Source organism: Phoenix dactylifera, unplaced genomic scaffold, assembly GCF_009389715.1.
Source record: "Phoenix dactylifera cultivar Barhee BC4 unplaced genomic scaffold, palm_55x_up_171113_PBpolish2nd_filt_p 000577F, whole genome shotgun sequence".
NCBI lineage: Eukaryota > Viridiplantae > Streptophyta > Magnoliopsida > Arecales > Arecaceae > Phoenix > Phoenix dactylifera.
Window position 1 is genome coordinate 231,814 of NW_024067979.1, and position 17,817 is coordinate 249,630.

General features: G+C 39.1%; 3 protein-coding genes and 1 non-coding gene across 4 annotated transcripts; 2 read left to right on the top strand and 2 right to left on the bottom strand.

Annotated features, from left to right (window-relative positions):
• Positions 1–2,455: 2,455 nt before the first annotated feature.
• LOC120106593 (uncharacterized protein At2g29880-like) lies at positions 2,456–3,836 on the top strand. The gene is made up of 4 exons (XM_039119562.1): positions 2,456–2,815; positions 2,903–3,260; positions 3,306–3,436; positions 3,780–3,836. The coding sequence occupies exons 1-4, from the start codon at positions 2,456–2,458 to the stop codon at positions 3,834–3,836; spliced, it is 906 nt and encodes a 301-aa protein (XP_038975490.1).
• A 3,580-nt stretch (positions 3,837–7,416) lies between these two features.
• Positions 7,417–8,110, bottom strand: LOC120106603. Its single transcript, XM_039119576.1, has one exon. It carries the CDS (start codon positions 8,005–8,007, stop codon positions 7,588–7,590), a length of 420 nt encoding a protein of 139 aa, XP_038975504.1. The 5' UTR covers positions 8,008–8,110; the 3' UTR covers positions 7,417–7,587.
• Positions 8,111–11,827: 3,717 nt separating this feature from the next.
• Positions 11,828–11,899, top strand: TRNAD-GUC. The gene has a single exon. It is a non-coding gene; the product is annotated as a tRNA-Asp (tRNA).
• Positions 11,900–12,230: 331 nt separating this feature from the next.
• Positions 12,231–14,356, bottom strand: LOC120106604. The gene is made up of 3 exons (XM_039119577.1): positions 13,675–14,356; positions 13,512–13,597; positions 12,231–12,705 (listed from the first exon to the last, which is right to left on the bottom strand). Exons 1-3 carry the CDS (start codon positions 13,985–13,987, stop codon positions 12,421–12,423), a joined length of 684 nt encoding a protein of 227 aa, XP_038975505.1. The 5' UTR covers positions 13,988–14,356; the 3' UTR covers positions 12,231–12,420.
• Positions 14,357–17,817: the final 3,461 nt, after the last annotated feature.

Here is a 17,817-nt window from a genome sequence, read left to right on the forward strand (position 1 = left end):
CTCTCGCGGTCCACGGGTGACCATGATCGTCTGTTACAGAGGGAGGATCTCTCTCTGTTACAGAGAGAGATCCTCCGTCCATGCTCAAGCCGCGACACCGTGGACCGCACCACCGCGGTCCACGGTGCCTCCCTTTACAGAGAGAGAGGATCTCTCTCTGTTACAGAGAGAGAGGATCTCTCTCTATAACACAGAGAGATCCTCTCTCTGTACGCTTAATGATCTCGCGGTCCACGGTGGACCGCGAGATCCTCTCTCTGTTGCAGGGAGGGAGTTCTGGTGGACGGCAAGCTCTTTTCCCTCTCTGTTACAGAGAGAGAAATCTCTGTTACAGAGAGAGAGATTTCCCTCTGTGGTTCGGGTGGACCAAATTTTTCCTCTCTCTGGTTCGGGTGGATTAAGTTTTTCCTCTCTCTGTTACAGAGAGAAAGATAGATTTGTATTTAGAATTTTAATGGAGTTTGGTAATATTATTGTTGCCTTCTAACTTATGATTGGATCATTCTCTGTCAGGTACTATCACCTAGTGGCTCAGAAATTTGCAATCTCCATTGCACTTTGAAGTTTTAAGAAGTAAGAATACTCCTTTTATCCTTAATTAGCCAAAATATTTTATGCTTATACTTTTGACTTAAAGTCCAAATTACTACTTACATTGTCATTCTTCAACAAAATTCACTGCTAGTGATTCCAAGAATGGACATTTGATGAATATTGAAGCATGTTTTAATTAAAAGATCTTACACCTTATTGTCATTTTAGTGTTGCATACTATTGTTACTAATACTTCCAATATTGCCAAGAAGATATTGGGTACTCAACATCGTATTTGGCTAATATTGGGAACTTGACAATGTAATATGTTTTGAGTTTTTATACAGCAGCCCAACATAGAAAAGTTCTGGCTGGTTTTATATAACATGTACATGGCTTGGGTTGGTCATATTGTACCCATCAAACATGCAATGCATTCATAAAGATTTGTTTATTATAAATTGGCTGAATAGTGTGGGGTAGAATATGAATCTTATGTTTTTTCATATTATTAAAATTCTCACGATGTGGGCACCTCAAAATCCTCTTAGAATACCTCCTTGCAGTACAGGAGGTACTGCATTTAAATCCCCCACTGGTTCCCTAGAGATCCAATGAAGAATAATGTTGGTGGCTAGTTCTTGTTGGCCTGAGCGTAGTTAGTGCAAGCAACAAAGTGCAGTTAGGCACAGGTTTACATAATGCAGCACAATGTATGGCTTCATGCAATTTATAAACAAAATGAATTTTAGAGCAAACGTTATTTTCCTGCCTTTGGTTTCTTTTACAAAAACCTTTTTTTTCCCTTTTTTTTTGGAGCTAGGTCTCTAACAACTGCCTCAACTCAGCAGGATAAATCCCTCCCCATACGGTAGATCTAACTGAGGGCCTCCCCCTATTTGCTGCTGTTAGAGATTGATTCACTGATTTGATTTGTTGTGGGGATCTATTAATATCACTAATTGAGCGAAAGAATATAAAGTGAAATATAATATTTTCTAATTTAGTGAAATAGTTTACTGATGCCATCCCTCTCCTTCATCTCGATCGTAATTACGATACATGCCCCCTGGACCTTATTAATCTGACAAATAATGTGCATACAACGTAACCATTACATGATTCAAACTTTAGTCTTCATGATCCGAGCATTGGGAATTTCCAAACAATCTCACAATTTTTTTAAGAGAAATCTCAGTGCGCTATTACTTTTATTCCTTTAGAAATAATCAATTTTCATATTTATTACAGAATCATATGAGCATGTTCTAAGAGCTAAAAGGAAAGAACCTGTAGGTGCTAATGGATTTACAATATAAAATCGAGATACTGGAGATAAATAAGGTAATAAATGTTCCTATTAATCTGATCTTATTTCCAATAGAAAGAGAGTCCTACAAGATCTGGAAGTTGAAATTTAAAAAGAAAGGAGATCATGGTACGTAGGCAAATTTTTCCTGAGATCATGGCAAAAATGCTGCTACCTAGTTAGGAATGGGAAGAGTAAGTTTATACATGGTAATGGCAATTTCTTTATTTACTATCATAATAGCCATCCATCAAATCCTTGATTCTATCAAATAATTGACATTCATTAGACATAGAGTTCTATTAAGAAGACTAGCTTGACCAAATACAGAGAAAGTATACAATAAAGAGTACATGGGTCTTCTAAGACTAGCCTAAAAATGGTCAAGAACATAGACGAAACCAGTAAAGCCTGTGATCCATTTAAGAACTGTGCAAGCTGGTGAAAATGCTTATAGTTCTATCAAATAATTGCCTCTTATTGCATGCCTTGTCTAATATCTCATTGTTTTTCTAATATGCTTTACAAGGTGTTTTATTCATATGGATGAAATCATGACTTATGATTGACAAAATGTTTCATGTCTTTGTTGTTGCATTGTAAGAAGAACAAATGTCTAAGAAGAGCCAACATACCCTTGCTGGTCCATCAACCCAAGATGAGAAGAAGAGGAAGGCCATTTGGAATGAAAAATTGATAGAGGAGTTTATCGATATATGTATTGGTGAAGTTGAAGCTGGTAATTGCCCAGGAACACATTTCAATAGGTTAAGGTGGGCCAATATAATTAAGAAATTCAATGAGAAGATTGGAAATCAATATGACTACAAAAAATTTACAAATAAGTGGGATAACCTGAAAGCAAATTGGAGCATTTGGATGAAATTGGTGGGAAAGGAAACAGGGCTTGGATGGGATCCTGTTAGAAATACAATAGATGCACCAGATGCATGGTGGGAAAAAAAATTGCAGGTACACGTGCCACTAGTTTAATATTTGTAAGATTTTTTATACTAACCTATAAACTACTATTGACAACTATATATTGTTAACTTGCAGGAGATTCCTGATGTAGCTAAGTTTCGAGAACGTGGTCTACAACATGCCATAAAATTGGATAGGTTATTTAGAGGTACTAGTGCCACTGGGGAGGGGGCCTGGGCACCAGCTTTACTGGTGCAGGAGGATGTTGAGGACACAATTGAAGTATATGAGAGGTTGGATGGGGTTAATAATGATACATTTGAGGGCTTAGGTGACTCAGATGAGGACCATCATATGATTGCATATAAAATTGATGATGTTCCCACTGATAATTTTAATGTTAACCTTACTCTTGCATCTGATGCTATCCAAGAGAGAGGAAAGAAAAGAGTTAGCTCTACTTTGCATGATAAGAAATGCAAGAAGGTTGAGGGTGCTGCACAACTATCTCAGTAATTGAGTCGTCTTATTGATGCAGTGGAGAAGAAAAGTACAGTGCCATCCAAGATGATTGATAAACCTGGACGTAGTATCGATGAGGTGATGGACGAAGTGCATATGATGCCTGAGATGGTAGTACAACCTGAACTGCTTTTGATTGCTGCTGAGGTGCTCCTTAAAAGAGAACATCGAGAGATGTTTATGGCACTCCGAGATACCAATCTTCGAATTGAATGGCTCAAGCGAATGTCAAACTTACATAAGTAGTTGTTGACGTACTATTATAGCAATATGTTTTGTAGTTTTAATTATGAACTTCTATTATAGAATGATGATGGACTATATGTATTTGTGGTATCTCTTGGATAATGTATCGTGGATGCTATTGATTTTATGGATATTATAGATGTTATGATTTTGTGATATTATATGTATTTGCATTATATGTTTATATATCATTTGTTTTATTTGCTACAGATGTTTTATTTTTTGCATAATATGTTTTCTACAGGTATGGGCAGCATTGACAATAGTTCTGAGGAAAATTATTCCAGTGAAGATGAGATAGTTGATGATGATAATTATAATATTCTACTAACTGCAACTGTTGGTATGGTTACTGAATATTACACAAAATATATTGAAAAGGAGCCTTGTAGGACCTCTTATCAAACCGGATACAAGTTTGTATCAGAAATTTTATATGGCAATCCATATAGATGCCAACAACAATTTTGAATGGAAAAACATGTATTTATTAATCTGTGCATGGAATTGAAAATCAAATATGGTTTAAAGGCTTCTAGATATATTCCTGTTGAGGAGCTGGTATCTATGTTTTTGATGATTCTAGGACATGGGTTTGGGAATAGGATGGTTCAAGAAAGATTTCAACATTCCAGAGAAACAGTTAGTAGATATTTCACCCATGTTTTAAATGCTGTTTTAAGGATGTCCAAGGATATTATTAGCCCGCTGGATAAAGAGTTCAAAAATATTCCAAGTAAAATCCGCAATGATCATCGTTGGTGGCCTTATTTTAAGGACTGCATTTGAGCAATTGATGGCACCCATATACCAGTGAAAATTTCTCCATCCAAACAAGTACCATATATTGGCCGAAAAGGGATTCCTACACAAAATGTTATGGCTTATTGTGATTTTGATATGCGTTTCACTTTTGTTTGTGCTGGATGGAAAGGTACTGCTCATGATACTCGTACTTTTTTAGATGCTATACACAGAAAAGAGCTCCAATTTCCACACCCACCTAGAGGTATGCATTTTAATTAAATATATTATAATATAGACGTATGCATATTAATTAAATATATTATGATCGCAAGTATACTTTTTTAACTTTCATTAAATATATTAAAATACTAACTCATATATATATATATATGCAGGTAAATATTATTTGGTGGATGCAGGATATCCTCACATGTTGGGATATATGGGGCCTTACAAAGGGGAGAGATATCATTTACCAGATTTTCGACGTGGAAGTCAACCAAGGGGTATGCATGAAATCTTTAATCATGCACATTCCTCCCTGAGATGCACTATTGAGAGGACATTCGGATGCTGGAAAAGTAGATGGAGAATGTTGAGTACCATACCCAACTTTTCTTATCATAAACAAGTCCAAATTGTGGTGGCTTCCATGGCTATTCATAATTTTATTAGAAATCATGCAATCAAAGATTTGGAGTTCTAGCCTTATGATGATAATGAGGATCTACTTCCTTCTGATTGTTTAGAGATTAATGAACCACAGGAAGAACTGAGTGCAGAGCAAAGCCAAATATTGGGTAACCGTGAGATGGATATTCTGCGTGATCATATTGCTTCTCAACTTATAGCTCGTTGACTTCTGAGTGCAGTGCAATTCCACATGTTGTTTTGTTTTGTATTTGACCAAACATGAATGTTCGTTGTATTTTTGTTGCTACTACGTCAACAATGTAAAAAAGTATGAACAAGGTAAAGTTAGAGAGGATGGATATTAACTATGTGCAATCCTTGATTAACTATGTGCTAAGATATATGTATACCATGCTAGATTAATTGTGTTCAATCCTTAATTGTGTGTTAGAAAGGCTAAACTGTGTGCCAGGCTATATGAAGTATATTCCAAGCCTTATTAAAGTACGCACGTAGAATATGTTAAATAATTTTTCATCTATGTGATTCTCGTCTAAACATCTAGTAATCATTTAATCAATTTTATCACCTAACTAGAAAAATTGTTAGAGAGATACCATAATACGTTATCACCTACTATAAATATAATATTATAATACGTTATATCATAATACATTAATATGTTATGTTAAATAATTTAATATTATGTTATATTATGAAAAATTAATTTATACTAATAATTATAATATTTTATACCTTTATTATTGTATTATACTATAAATATTATATTATATTACATTACATTATAATACATTAATATGTTATTTTAAATAATTTAATATTATGTTATATTATGAAAAATTAATTTATACTAATAATTATAATATTTTATACCTTTATTATTGTATTATACTATAAATATTATATTATATTACATTACATTATAATACATTAATATGTTATTTTAAATAATTTAATATTATGTTATATTATGAGAAATTAATTTATACTAATAATTATAATATTTTATACCTTTATTATTGTATTATACTATAAATATTATATTATATTACATTACATTATAATACATTAATATGTTATTTTAAATAATTTAATATTATGTTATATTATGAAAAATTAATTAATACTAATAATTATATTATTTTATACCTTTATTATTGTATTATACTATAAATATTATATTATATTACATTACATTATAATACATTAATATGTTATTTTAAATAATTTAATATTATGTTATATTATGAGAAATTAATTTATACTAATAATTATAATATTTTATACTTTTATTATTGTATTATACTATAAATATAATATATATTACATTATATCATAATACATTAATATGTTATGTTAAATAATTTAATATTATGTTATATTACCAAATATTAATTTACTTTAATAATTATATTACTATTATGCTATATTAACATAATATTATTTTATATTACAATAATATTATACTGTATCGTATATTTATGTATTAATTTATGTTATGTTTCATTATGTTCTGTTGTATAATACTATGCAATGTCCTTTATGGTAATTTTGTCATACAAAAGTACTTTCTGAGTTTGTTTACCAAACACAAAACAAAGTACCACAGCACTTTACGAATGTAGTTACCAAACAGCAAACAGCTTTTTATAACAGCTTTACTTCAGACAGCTCTACTTCCAACATCCCTCCAAATAGGGGCTTATTGGCGGAAGGATGGGCTTGGTGGTGGGGCCGGCACCGGGACTACATGGGGTGGTCGCCCATCAAGGTTGGTCGGAGCACTCGAGTTTTACTAATAAATTATGGCAATTATTTGTTAGGCCAGACCCCGTGGACACCTTATTCGTCGGGTCCCAAGATTTTTTATCATTTCCATCATCCACGCGGGACCGGGAGTACTGCTCTGGGATTCTTCGCTTCCTGCAGAAGCATCACTGCGTCTCACTTTCTATTAATTAATATTATATTATTGTCATTAATTTTTTCTTTCTTTTTAATCTTTTTGCGAAAGACTCGCCTCACCGACGCGAGCCTCTAAGGATTGGGACGTGCCTGCTATCTTATCGTCCTACACATATGAATAACAATGATGGCCGTCGCATAACAGGATCCTCTCTTTCTTCTTCTTCTTCTTCTTCTCTTTTTTTTTTCCTTTTTTTTTTACGAATATCGCAGAAAATTTTTTAAACCAAACATATTTTCTGTAAAGCTTATGAAGCTATAGCTATAGATTGGGAGGCTGATTATGTAGATAATCACTCCGGCAATACTTTATAGATTAGTAATGAAGAGTTATCCTGAGCACTCCAAATTATTTTATTTTTTTAGTTTTATTGGATATATCCACATTCGTCACATACAATTCATCCATCTTTTTTTTAAAAAAAAACCAATGCCTAGAAGTAGCTCTTTTTTTTAACCAAAATATATTTTCGTGCAAAAAAGGAAAAAAGAAGAAAAGTAGAAGAACATGCGAGTCGAGAAAACGGAATACAACGTAATATATATTATCTGAAAGTCGGAAAACCCAGCAACATTCTTCAGTAACAACAACACCACTGCAACTGGTTCACCATCGAAAGTTAAATCATCACGCAACGCTAATACCAACATTTAATACGCGGCTTATATAACTACGTACAGCTTAATTAATAGACCAGATCCTTGCCGGCATGGAGGCCTCGGAAATAAGCCTGGGGATTGCTCTCGAAGGAGGCCCTCGGCATGAGGGGGCCACCCCTCCCAGGGGCCTTCATCATCTTGCCGGCGGCCCGACCTCCGTTGCGGCAGCAGCAGCAGCGGCAGCAGTAGAAAAGGAAAAGGACGGCGAGGGCGACGGGGAGGACGACAGTGAGCCCGACGTGGACCCACCGGTGCAGAGTTTCGGCCCGGGTCGCCGGCGGGAAGAGCTGGTCCACCTTCTCGGTGAAGAACCGGCCGAAATCATCCAGAAGGTGGAGTAGTTGGACAAATTTCTCCTTCAAGAACTCTATCACGTTCCTCTTGATTTCTTCCGCTCCCTCTACGTCTGTCACCTTCTCCACCAAAAGCTTCCTTGCTCCCTCCATCTCTCTCTCTCCCTCTCTCGCTCTCGCTGTGGGGAAGGGAAAGGGCTCGGTGAATTATAAGGAAATGGAGGTCTACGAATACATTGTTCATTTGCATCTCCCTTTTTTTCTTTCTTACGATAAAGGTCGAAGACTAGGAGTCAAGATGAGGTGTTCTTTTCTATCCACGCACCCACGGAGCATGCACCCAGTTTATGGCCTCTCAGTGAAGGTGTAGAGCCCGCATGTCAATAGTGGGGTGTGGGGATGGGCGAACCACGGTGGTTGGTGTAATGCTGATCTTATGAGCAGTGGTATTTGGTCGCCGTTTGGCGTGGAGTTATGACGATGGCTTGGTTGTCGTTTAACTCGAGGGCGTCCGTTTGCCGCGCGGAGCATTCCGAGCTCACGAGCTTATCGCTCTCATAAATGTCTTTGGATCCCGATGGGGTTAATCCTGTAACCACTTCAAAAAGATCTACAAACAGTTTGTATGCTGCTGTGGTATGTTTACATTACCAGAGAAAAAAATCCCACGCCATGATCAATTTCTTGTTCTCTTGCCGTCTCTCGACTCGGTGCTGACTCAATCGGAAAAAGGAGCATTCCCTGAAGCACCTAAGCCATTGTTGATTAGTCTAGTAGACAGATGACTATCACATCTACTTTTTGATAGCAGTAACTTAGTTGTCTCCTTTTCAAAAAAAATAAATAGATGGCTAATTCAATATCACCTCCTTTGCCCATCAACTGGGTTCTGCAGGCTATGGCAAGCTTGTCGTGTTAAGAGTTTGGAGTTCATCATGACCATGTAAAATAGCAAGGCCTAGACAATCCCATAGTACAGTAAATGACCATTCGCCAGTTTCACGGACCTCGAGTCGTCCTTCTTTACGGGTGGTCGAGTAGTCTCCGCAAGACTACCCATGATTAATTTCTCTTCCAATTCCCCATGCGAGTTCATCATTCCACACGCCACAAGCGGGTTCCCATGCGTATTCGTTGTTCCGTACGCTACAAGCCGTTTCCCAGAATTAAAGCCCAATAGAACAGAATAAATGGACTCCGTATATGATTTAAAAAAAGGCAACCATGTTGCAACCCTGGACATAATCCTACTATGTTCATTTGAAACGAAAATTTTACCGACAGTTAGAATAGGTAAATCTTATGAAGGAACAAAGAAAGGATTTGATGGAGATGAAAAGAGGATGCAAGAACCAGAAAGTCTCAACTCTTCATGCATATATATTCTTTTTTTTTATTTTTTTATTTTTTTAAAATTACGAAATAGATGGAAGTTATGGCCAATATATATATATATATATATATATATATATATATATATATATATATATATATATATATATATATATATATATATATACATACATATTTTATATAATTTTTTCTGATACACGCATCAAAAGATTTTTGTTCTCCTCGCCAACCATGGTACGTAGGACATTATTCGTGCACTTTAGTTTTACTAATAAATAATGGACACTAATATCAGTAACTCGTACGGTCGTAGGATTCTTAGCTTTTCCATCACCATCCACCTGGGACCGGGAGTGCCACACCAGGAGTGCTGCTCCGGGATTCTTTGCTTGCAGGAGAAGCATTACTGCATCTTGCTTTCTAAGGCCACTTGCGTCCCAAGCCATTTCCAGTGTCTACCAGATTCTCATGTCACCTATATCTAGCTCTATAAATTACTTGCCAAACCTCTCTTAAAAGTAATTCGGAGGGCATTCGAATTTCTCGGTTTAGAGAGGGAGGAAAATGGGAATCTCTGGGAGTAAGAAGAGCCAGGAAGGGAAAGATGAGGCTTCTGCAGTCAAAATTATAGCTGTTGGTGCTGCTATTTTGCTTCTGCTGTGGGGATCTCTGTCAGGGGAGGTAAAACGAAACTGATGAAGGCTCCTGGAAGGAAGGGGGAGTACATTCCGAGGGCACTTTTTGAAAGAGATCCAAAGACTTATTTCAGCCGACTCCATCGTGATGGCTGATAGCAGAAAAATAATATCCCTCATCTATCTATCTATCTATCTATTTGTGTATATATCTGTCTGTCTGTCTATCCATCTTCCTATAATGAATCTCCACCGATCACCTTCACCTTTACATATGTATTGCCACAAAGTTTCTGGTTTGGCTTTGAGTTTTGTTCTTTAAATGGTGGCAAAGTTTGCTCTTTTACAGAGAACAGGGCTTTTTCATTTAGAGTGCTGTCACTACAGAAAAAAGGACCTATCCCGACGCTTTTATGGATCTTTAGCAACGCTTTTTAGCATCACCAAAGCATCGGCAATACCGGAGTGGAAAAAGTTTTTTCCGACACTCTTAAGAAGCATCGTAAAAGATCGATTTTTAGTGACGCTTAAAAACTTCGCTAAAAAAGATATTTATGAAAGAACGCCCAATTCAAAGTTTTAAAGGGTCAATTGAGGAGGATTTTAGGGAAGATATGGAGGAAATCTGGTCGGATCTTGCTTTCCATGTGGTGGGATTTGGGTGGGGCTTCGTTACATCTACCTCCCTCCCTTTCCCAGGGAATCCATTATATAGAGAAAACACCCCTATAACCCAACCCCACACCTCCTCTTATTCCATACCCCTCCCTCTTCTTGTTCTTCTTTGGAGTACTCAGCCACCATGGCTGTTGCTGCAGAGACTCAGTTCCATGTCTTAGCTGTGGATGACATTTAGGAAACTGACGCGAAGCTTGACATCAAGGACGCGGCAGAAGACGTGGGGAGGCACATCGTAACGGAGGAGCCCAACGCCGCCGCCATCTCCAAGCTGCTCGAGATGCCCCTGCGGCAAGTACACCACCACTCTCCCCTTCCTCGGCAAGGATATCAGCGGCCCCGCGCAGGCGTGCCAGAGCTCCAGGCACACCAGCGGCGAGGCCCCAGAAGAAGAAGAACCTCCAACTACTCCGCCCGACGCCGCTGTCGGCGGCGGAGGATGAGGGGGCTGCCGCCGGTGGTGGTGGTGGGTTTGCGGTGGCTGGAGTGAGGTCGGGTGCTCCGCCGCCTCCTCCTCCTCCTCGATCATGTTCAGATCGATCCCCATCCTCTCCCTCCCAACACCCCACGCCAAAGAGAAGCAGAAAGAAGAACGGAGAAGCCCAAAGGTGCAGTAGATAAAGAAAAGGGGAGAACGGGTGGGGTCTCCGGTGTGGGACTAAAAGAAGAACTTCGGCGGAGGAAGCAATGCTGCGTGGATGGAGCGGCTGGGTGAAAAAGGAGGGATCGGGAGAGTTGGGCGCCTTTTGGCCTCCGACGACGCTTTAAAGCGTCGTCGTATCTAAATTTCACCCAACTCTATCACAAAGCGTCGTCGAATTTCGGCCTCCGCTCGAAATTCGCCGACGCTTTTTGATAGCGTCGGCGGGGAAGAGTCGGCAAAACCGTATTTTCTTGTAGTGTGTAGATTACCATTCGCTTGATTCTTCTCATGGTCTCATTACTTTGTGAGTTGGGCAATACTTACGGGGTAATTTCGGGTGGCATGTATATTGTAAAGAGCTTAATGTAAACAACTTCTCAATTAAATCAGGTTTTGCTGGGTACTTGCCGTATATAAAATCCTGATGATATGGTTATAAGTAGGTTTATTTATGATCGATATCATATATCCCAAGATGGTGGTGGAGGGCATTGTCTATAAATGAGAGAACTGATCCAAGCGGACCATAGCCTAGTAGTTTCATCCCTCTTTCATGGAGAGTAGGTTCCATGCTTGAAGATGGAGGTTTTCATCCGGGTTCAATTTCCTCCCATGTGTTTTGACTTTGTTCAAATATTATTAATTTCTAGAGGCGAATGGCAACGTCGTTGTAGTATAGTGGTAAGTATTCCCGCCTGTCACGCGGGTGACCCGGGTTCGATCCCCGGCAACGGCGGTTTTCCCTTTTTTTTTCGTTATTTTCCTCTTTTCTCCACATTTTACTCCCATGATCAAGAAATAAAATAAATTATATATTATCTAAAAAGATTTAACAGGAACACGAAATTGTATTTTTTTTCTTTTTTTCCCTCCAAAGAAAATCATAAAAAATGATTATAAATCACAACAAATTTGTGATGAAAAGGCCTTTAATTTTCCTAGCAATGACTCCTTCATCTTCAAATAAAGAAGACCGAATAGTTGGACTTTCGGCACTTGTATTACCCCCGCTTCACAAACAAAACAAACACTTAGCAAATGGTCTTATCACGTAACTCATTCCATAATACAACCAAATTGTCGACCACTTTATTTTTAACTCCGCAGCCACTATAATTTAATACTGAGCCAAGGTATTCTCCTCTATCCAAGAAAGAGAATCTATCATCCAGTAGCAATAAGGATTTAACAAACCTATGGCTTCCATCTTTCTCTTTTATTATTCACAGACATTACACTCGAAGCACGCACCCTTCCTTAAGCCAAAAGCCAGAAGTCTTTCTGACGCTTGGTAGTGATCAAATATCCACCACCTCTCCTACTCTTTCTCCTCACTGCCAGAGCCATGCAGCTCGCATTCTTCACGCAGTAGTCTACGATGCTGCTTCCGATCTTACTTCCGGCCCACATCATCAGCAGACGCCATGTGATCCATCGCTTCTTCTGCCCCATGACAAGGAGGGAGGCTCCCTGCTTTCTGGCCTCTTCGACGATGGCCGGCCCTCGCTCTTTCCCTTCCACTATAGAAAATTCAACTTCTACCTGACAAAAATTTTCAGGCTTTGTTGCTGAAGATTAATGAGTTTGAACATCTTTTTTTCACAATTGTTTTTATGAGTCCACAGATAGTCACCATGAAGAATGTTTGCCCTTTCTTCTATAATTTTCATCTTTATAATTGGGTAGTTGCCTTGTCTTAGTTATTAGATGATGACTAAGACAAGGCAACTACCCAATTAGTTGCTCATGATTTAAAAATGTCGGAGGAATTGTTTTTGATCTGCCTTTCTTTTTTTTTTTCAAAAAAAAAGAAAAAAAGGGTACTTATAATCTGCTGTCCATCTTAATCTTACAAAAAAATTACATGAAATTCGATTGGTTCAGATATAACCATGTATCAAATCACAATATCGGAGTTATCATTTTTTTATTCAGAAAAAAAAGGGTACTTATAATCTGCTGTACCTCTTAATCTTACAAAAAATTACAAGAAATTCAATTGGTTCAGATATAACCATGTACCAAAACACAATATCGGTGTTATCAATTTTTCCAAATGTTAAAATTCTGTCATTTCTATTTGGTACTATATCACTAGTTTACGAAATGCAAACATAGAACTTTGCTTATAGCTTAATTCAAGTCTTACACCCATGAGAATCCAACTTTTCTAATCCAAGCTGTAGAGGATTGCTAGGTCCTAACTCATCAAACTACATCTATAGCATGATTGCATTTTGCCAATTTCCTTCTGATAAACAAGAATTCTATCCACTTATTTATCTTAGCAGCTTAGCCTGCTGAATTGAGCAACATATAAAAGGAGCAAAAAACATTAACTGTTTTACCTCAGGTCTTTTTGATTGGCAGATACTCTTCATAGCACAGAGGAGCTCAGAACCCTTTGGATCTCTCTCCCTCTGAAGTTGTTCACCTGACAAGAATTCAGAACCTTCCACACTTAGCCTGCTTCTTCACTATGAGACCATCTAAACCAAATCTAGATCTCACCATGCTTAGATGGCTTCACAATGTCCAGAAGAACAATAGTGTCGTTGCTCCCGACCGAGTGCGAGAGCGTCCACTGCAAGGCAGTCTTAGCTTCGGGGCTCGAGTCCACGACAACCATGATCCTTCTGCCAAGCTCCACATCCTTCTTTGTTCCATCACTGGACTCCTCCACATTGGCAGAAGGCTCGAGGAGCTGACATGCCTCGACGGTGGCAGAAACGGGCTTCGAGTCTATCGGTGGAGACCGGACTCGGACTGGAGTTGCACCACGGTTTAAGCAGAAGCTTGGTAGCCTCGTGCTGGTTCGGCCCATGGCACTGGAATCGGACGTTGTTGAACTCCAATTCTAAGGCTGTGAGGAAGAGAAGGAAGAAGAAGAAGAAGAAGAGAAGAGGAAAGGGAAAAGGAGCAGTACGACTGGCTTGTGGCTCCACCTATGAACTCGTCCTCGTGGTGGTGGTCATTTCCGAAGGCCATGCCCCCTCCTTTCTGCTTATGGTCCTCCATTTGCTTTTAGCCGTGGGCTCCATCGCCGATGTGACCGGCATGAAATTGTTTGCTAGATTGATAAAATCGCGCCTGTCGTTGAATCATAAGGATCACTTTTTTTTTTTTCTTCTCTCTCAAGGAGTTGTAAAGCCAAGCGCCGTGGCTGATTGCATGGTAGTTTGGGCGTCGTCCATTGTCGATACCGCCAGGAGACCAACATCCACTGCTGCTCTCTCTTTGCCCTTGCTGCCATGCTAAGAAAGTCGAGCATCGCTGCACTGAGTGATTCCTCCAAAAAAATTAATGATGATCTATATATAACTTCATGATTAATATCAACGAATACTGAAGCTTTTGCAAGTGTAAAGATTTTGTTTATCATACTAGATATCTTGTAAAGAATCATGCAATCAAAATTTAAGGGTTCACACTATTGGGGGAGAGCTGCCCTTGTTTCTGCTCATTAATAGAAAATTCGGCAGAAAAGTGCAATCTTAGGGAGTTCTTGGGCACTTGGCAAATGTCCATCGAGAGAGCATTAGTGGTTTGAATTTTGAATTTTAATTGAAATTTTTTTAAATTATGAATTCTTGATATGTGGCTTGATATGGGGCTGAAACGAAGATACTACCAAAAATGAAAAACTTCTACACTTTAAGCTTAGAGAATTTGGTGCTGTGTACCAATTTATGAGTAGATGATTTCGGAAGCTCCTGCTAAAAGTCTGTCAAGGAGTAGAAAATATAAGTCCTAAATGAGCAACAATACAATGACTCGAGAAATTCACTCAAGAACGTCATTTAGCTATCTTGCATTCAGGATGCGAATTCAAAGGGAGAAACGAGGATACAATTCACATCAATCGTGTGATTTTTTTGACTTTGCCAAACATTTTTCTGACTTACATATGCAGATGATCTAAATTGTTTTGGTCTACAAATCTACTGACAGGTGGAACAAGATTTAACCTAGCAGTTGATGGCACCTCACATTTAAAGGCATGTTTTCCAAAAAAAAAAAATCTAGGATATAAATCCTAGATATTGCTGAATTAACGAAGGGGGTGGGGGTTAGCCAATGTTTTCCTAGATCAAACTGGTTCGACTCCGGTGAAGAAGTGTAGATAGAGAACGGACCATTGGTTACATTCTAGATTAATGGCCGAGCAATACATTCAGAGGCCTCTTAATCAAAATTTATGGGACGGAAGCAGCTCCAATCACAGTTTCACCCAAAAGAACTACCTAGAAATCGTACACCTCCCAATCTAGCTACGCTTGATGGACACCAGCTCAAAATTGTAGCATTGGCACCTGACACATATCTAGATCCTTAGGTAAAATAAGTCGAAAATAAATGTGAAAATGAATTAGGCCAAGTCTTTTGCATTTCTCTAGTAAACCAAAGTCTTTTGCCAACATAATCCAACTAATTTGCACCCAAGAGGAATCTGATTTCCAACTGTACTGATACCTTGGGCTTTTGAGATGTTAATTATTGCATAGCCCGTCTAAAGCGTCTTCTTTCCATCCTCCATTACAAACAGGCTAGGTTTTTTGGACTTGGAATGAGTACTTTTGAAGGGGAGGAGGGTGTTGTTCTTTCTTTCTTTCTTTTTTCTTTCTTTTTTTTTTGTGCTAAAAATGAGAGTATTATACATAACGTGTACGGATATAATCAAGAAAATCAAAAAGGAGTACATCAGGGAGTGTACCGGGCAACTCTGCTTCTCTCACCGAGAGATGGTCCGTCGAGTGGTTGGCAATAAAAAAGGCCACCCAATCTGCTGCCCAATTGGCCTATCTAAACACGTGTTTCGCTTGGAGCACCATCCCACCACAAACCATGGCCTGGATATCTCTCAGCAGCGGATGGTAATCACTGACCCTCCCAGAAACCTGTTGGATTCACCCAATGACCGTCGCAGAGTCACCCTCCAGAAGGACCTCTCTCCTCTGCAAAGCACGCCGTACGTAGCATAATCCAGCCTAGGCCGCTCTCAGCTCCACCTCTGGTACCGAGGTGTCAAACAAGTGGCAGCCCCCCAGCAACAATCACCCTGAAGTCCGGACCCCTAACAACAAAGCCTGCACCACCCCTCCTACCTCCCTTCAGGATACATCCATCAAGCTGCTCTTTTTAAAGCTTAGTTCAGCTATATATATATATATACATGTTCAAGCATATCTTGGAAGCCACAAGGAAAAGCCAATTCCAAAGTTTAGAGGATAATTGGTTTTGGAAGATCATAATGGTCAAGGTAAAGCTATTTATATACATTATGTCTGATGGCTTACTGATTAAAGCTTGAATAACCTGGCTATTAGCCAAGGAAAAGGTAGCACCAGTAGAGGTAACACTACATGTTCGCATTTTTAGAGGCAAGAGAGTGGACAAAAGTTTTCAGAGCGGACGAAAGTTTTCTCAAAGCTTGAAAGAGTGGAGCATTTTTAGAAGATGATTCGACGACAGTCATCGATTAGATCCAATAAAGTGTGAGTGGTATTGGCGATAGCCATCCGCTGCTCCGGAATATTTGGGCTATGGTGTGTGAAGAGATGGCCGTTCAGGCAAAACATGTGTACCGTGAGACCAACGAGATAGTAAATTGAGCAGTCTTTTACGTGGCTAACCATTCTGGAGAGATCCTTTGATTGGAGAAGGACGACTTATTCGGAGAGCTTCGAAAATTATTATTTTGTAATTTTTTTAATGTAACCGTGTTGACCCCCTAATGGATTTTGATGAATACAAAACACTAGAGTAAAATTCCATTATATCTTAACAATTCGATTGAGGAATTCATGTGTTTTACTTAGAAAATTGTTAAGAAATGTCTAGGCAAGTTCCCACAATTTTTATGAATTTATTGAAGAATATTTTGAGCTAAAGAAAAAGTTCAGGGACAGCCGAGACGTCTCCTGATAGTTTCAGAGACGTCTCTGGCACAAATAGGAAGAACTGGCACACTTGGAGTCGTCCCCGGCACCTGCCGAGTCGTCCCCGCGTTAGCGGAGTCGACTCTCTCAGAAGCGGAGTCGACTCTCTCAGTGGCGGCAGAAAGACGTTTCTCAAGGGATATGCGCGAGACGTCCCCCGCTGTACGCGGAGTCGTCCCCGCAAGCAAAAAGGAGACTCCCCGAGACGTCCCCAAGATGGCGGAGACGGCTCTCTCAGGGTTTTCCAGAGAATGGTTTTTGCGGTGATAAGGAAGCGGAGTCGACTCTGAGATAGCGGAGTCGTCCCCACGCATAAAGTGGACACAGGCGGAGACGTCCCCTGAAAGAGCGGAGACGACTCTCTCAGGGAATTCCAGAGGGCAAGTTTTTCGGAGACAAAGAAGCGGAGTCGTCCCCAAAGAAGCGGAGTCGTCCCCACTCAAAAAGCACAGACAAGGCGAGACGTCCCCGTAAAGTGCCGAGTCGACCCCAGATAAAGTAAAAAGTAAAATCCTGTAGGTGAGACGTCTCTCGCTGTAGCGGAGACGTCCCCGGAGCGCCTGGGACGCGACTGACAGCTTTTCAGGTTTGATTTTGAATTTCAAATCCTTCTCTTTTTGTCTCTAACGGCTATATTTGCTTTTTGGGCTATAAAAGGGACCTCTTAAGTGGTTCTCAACAACTCTTCACCAACCAAAAGCAAAATCATTCAAGA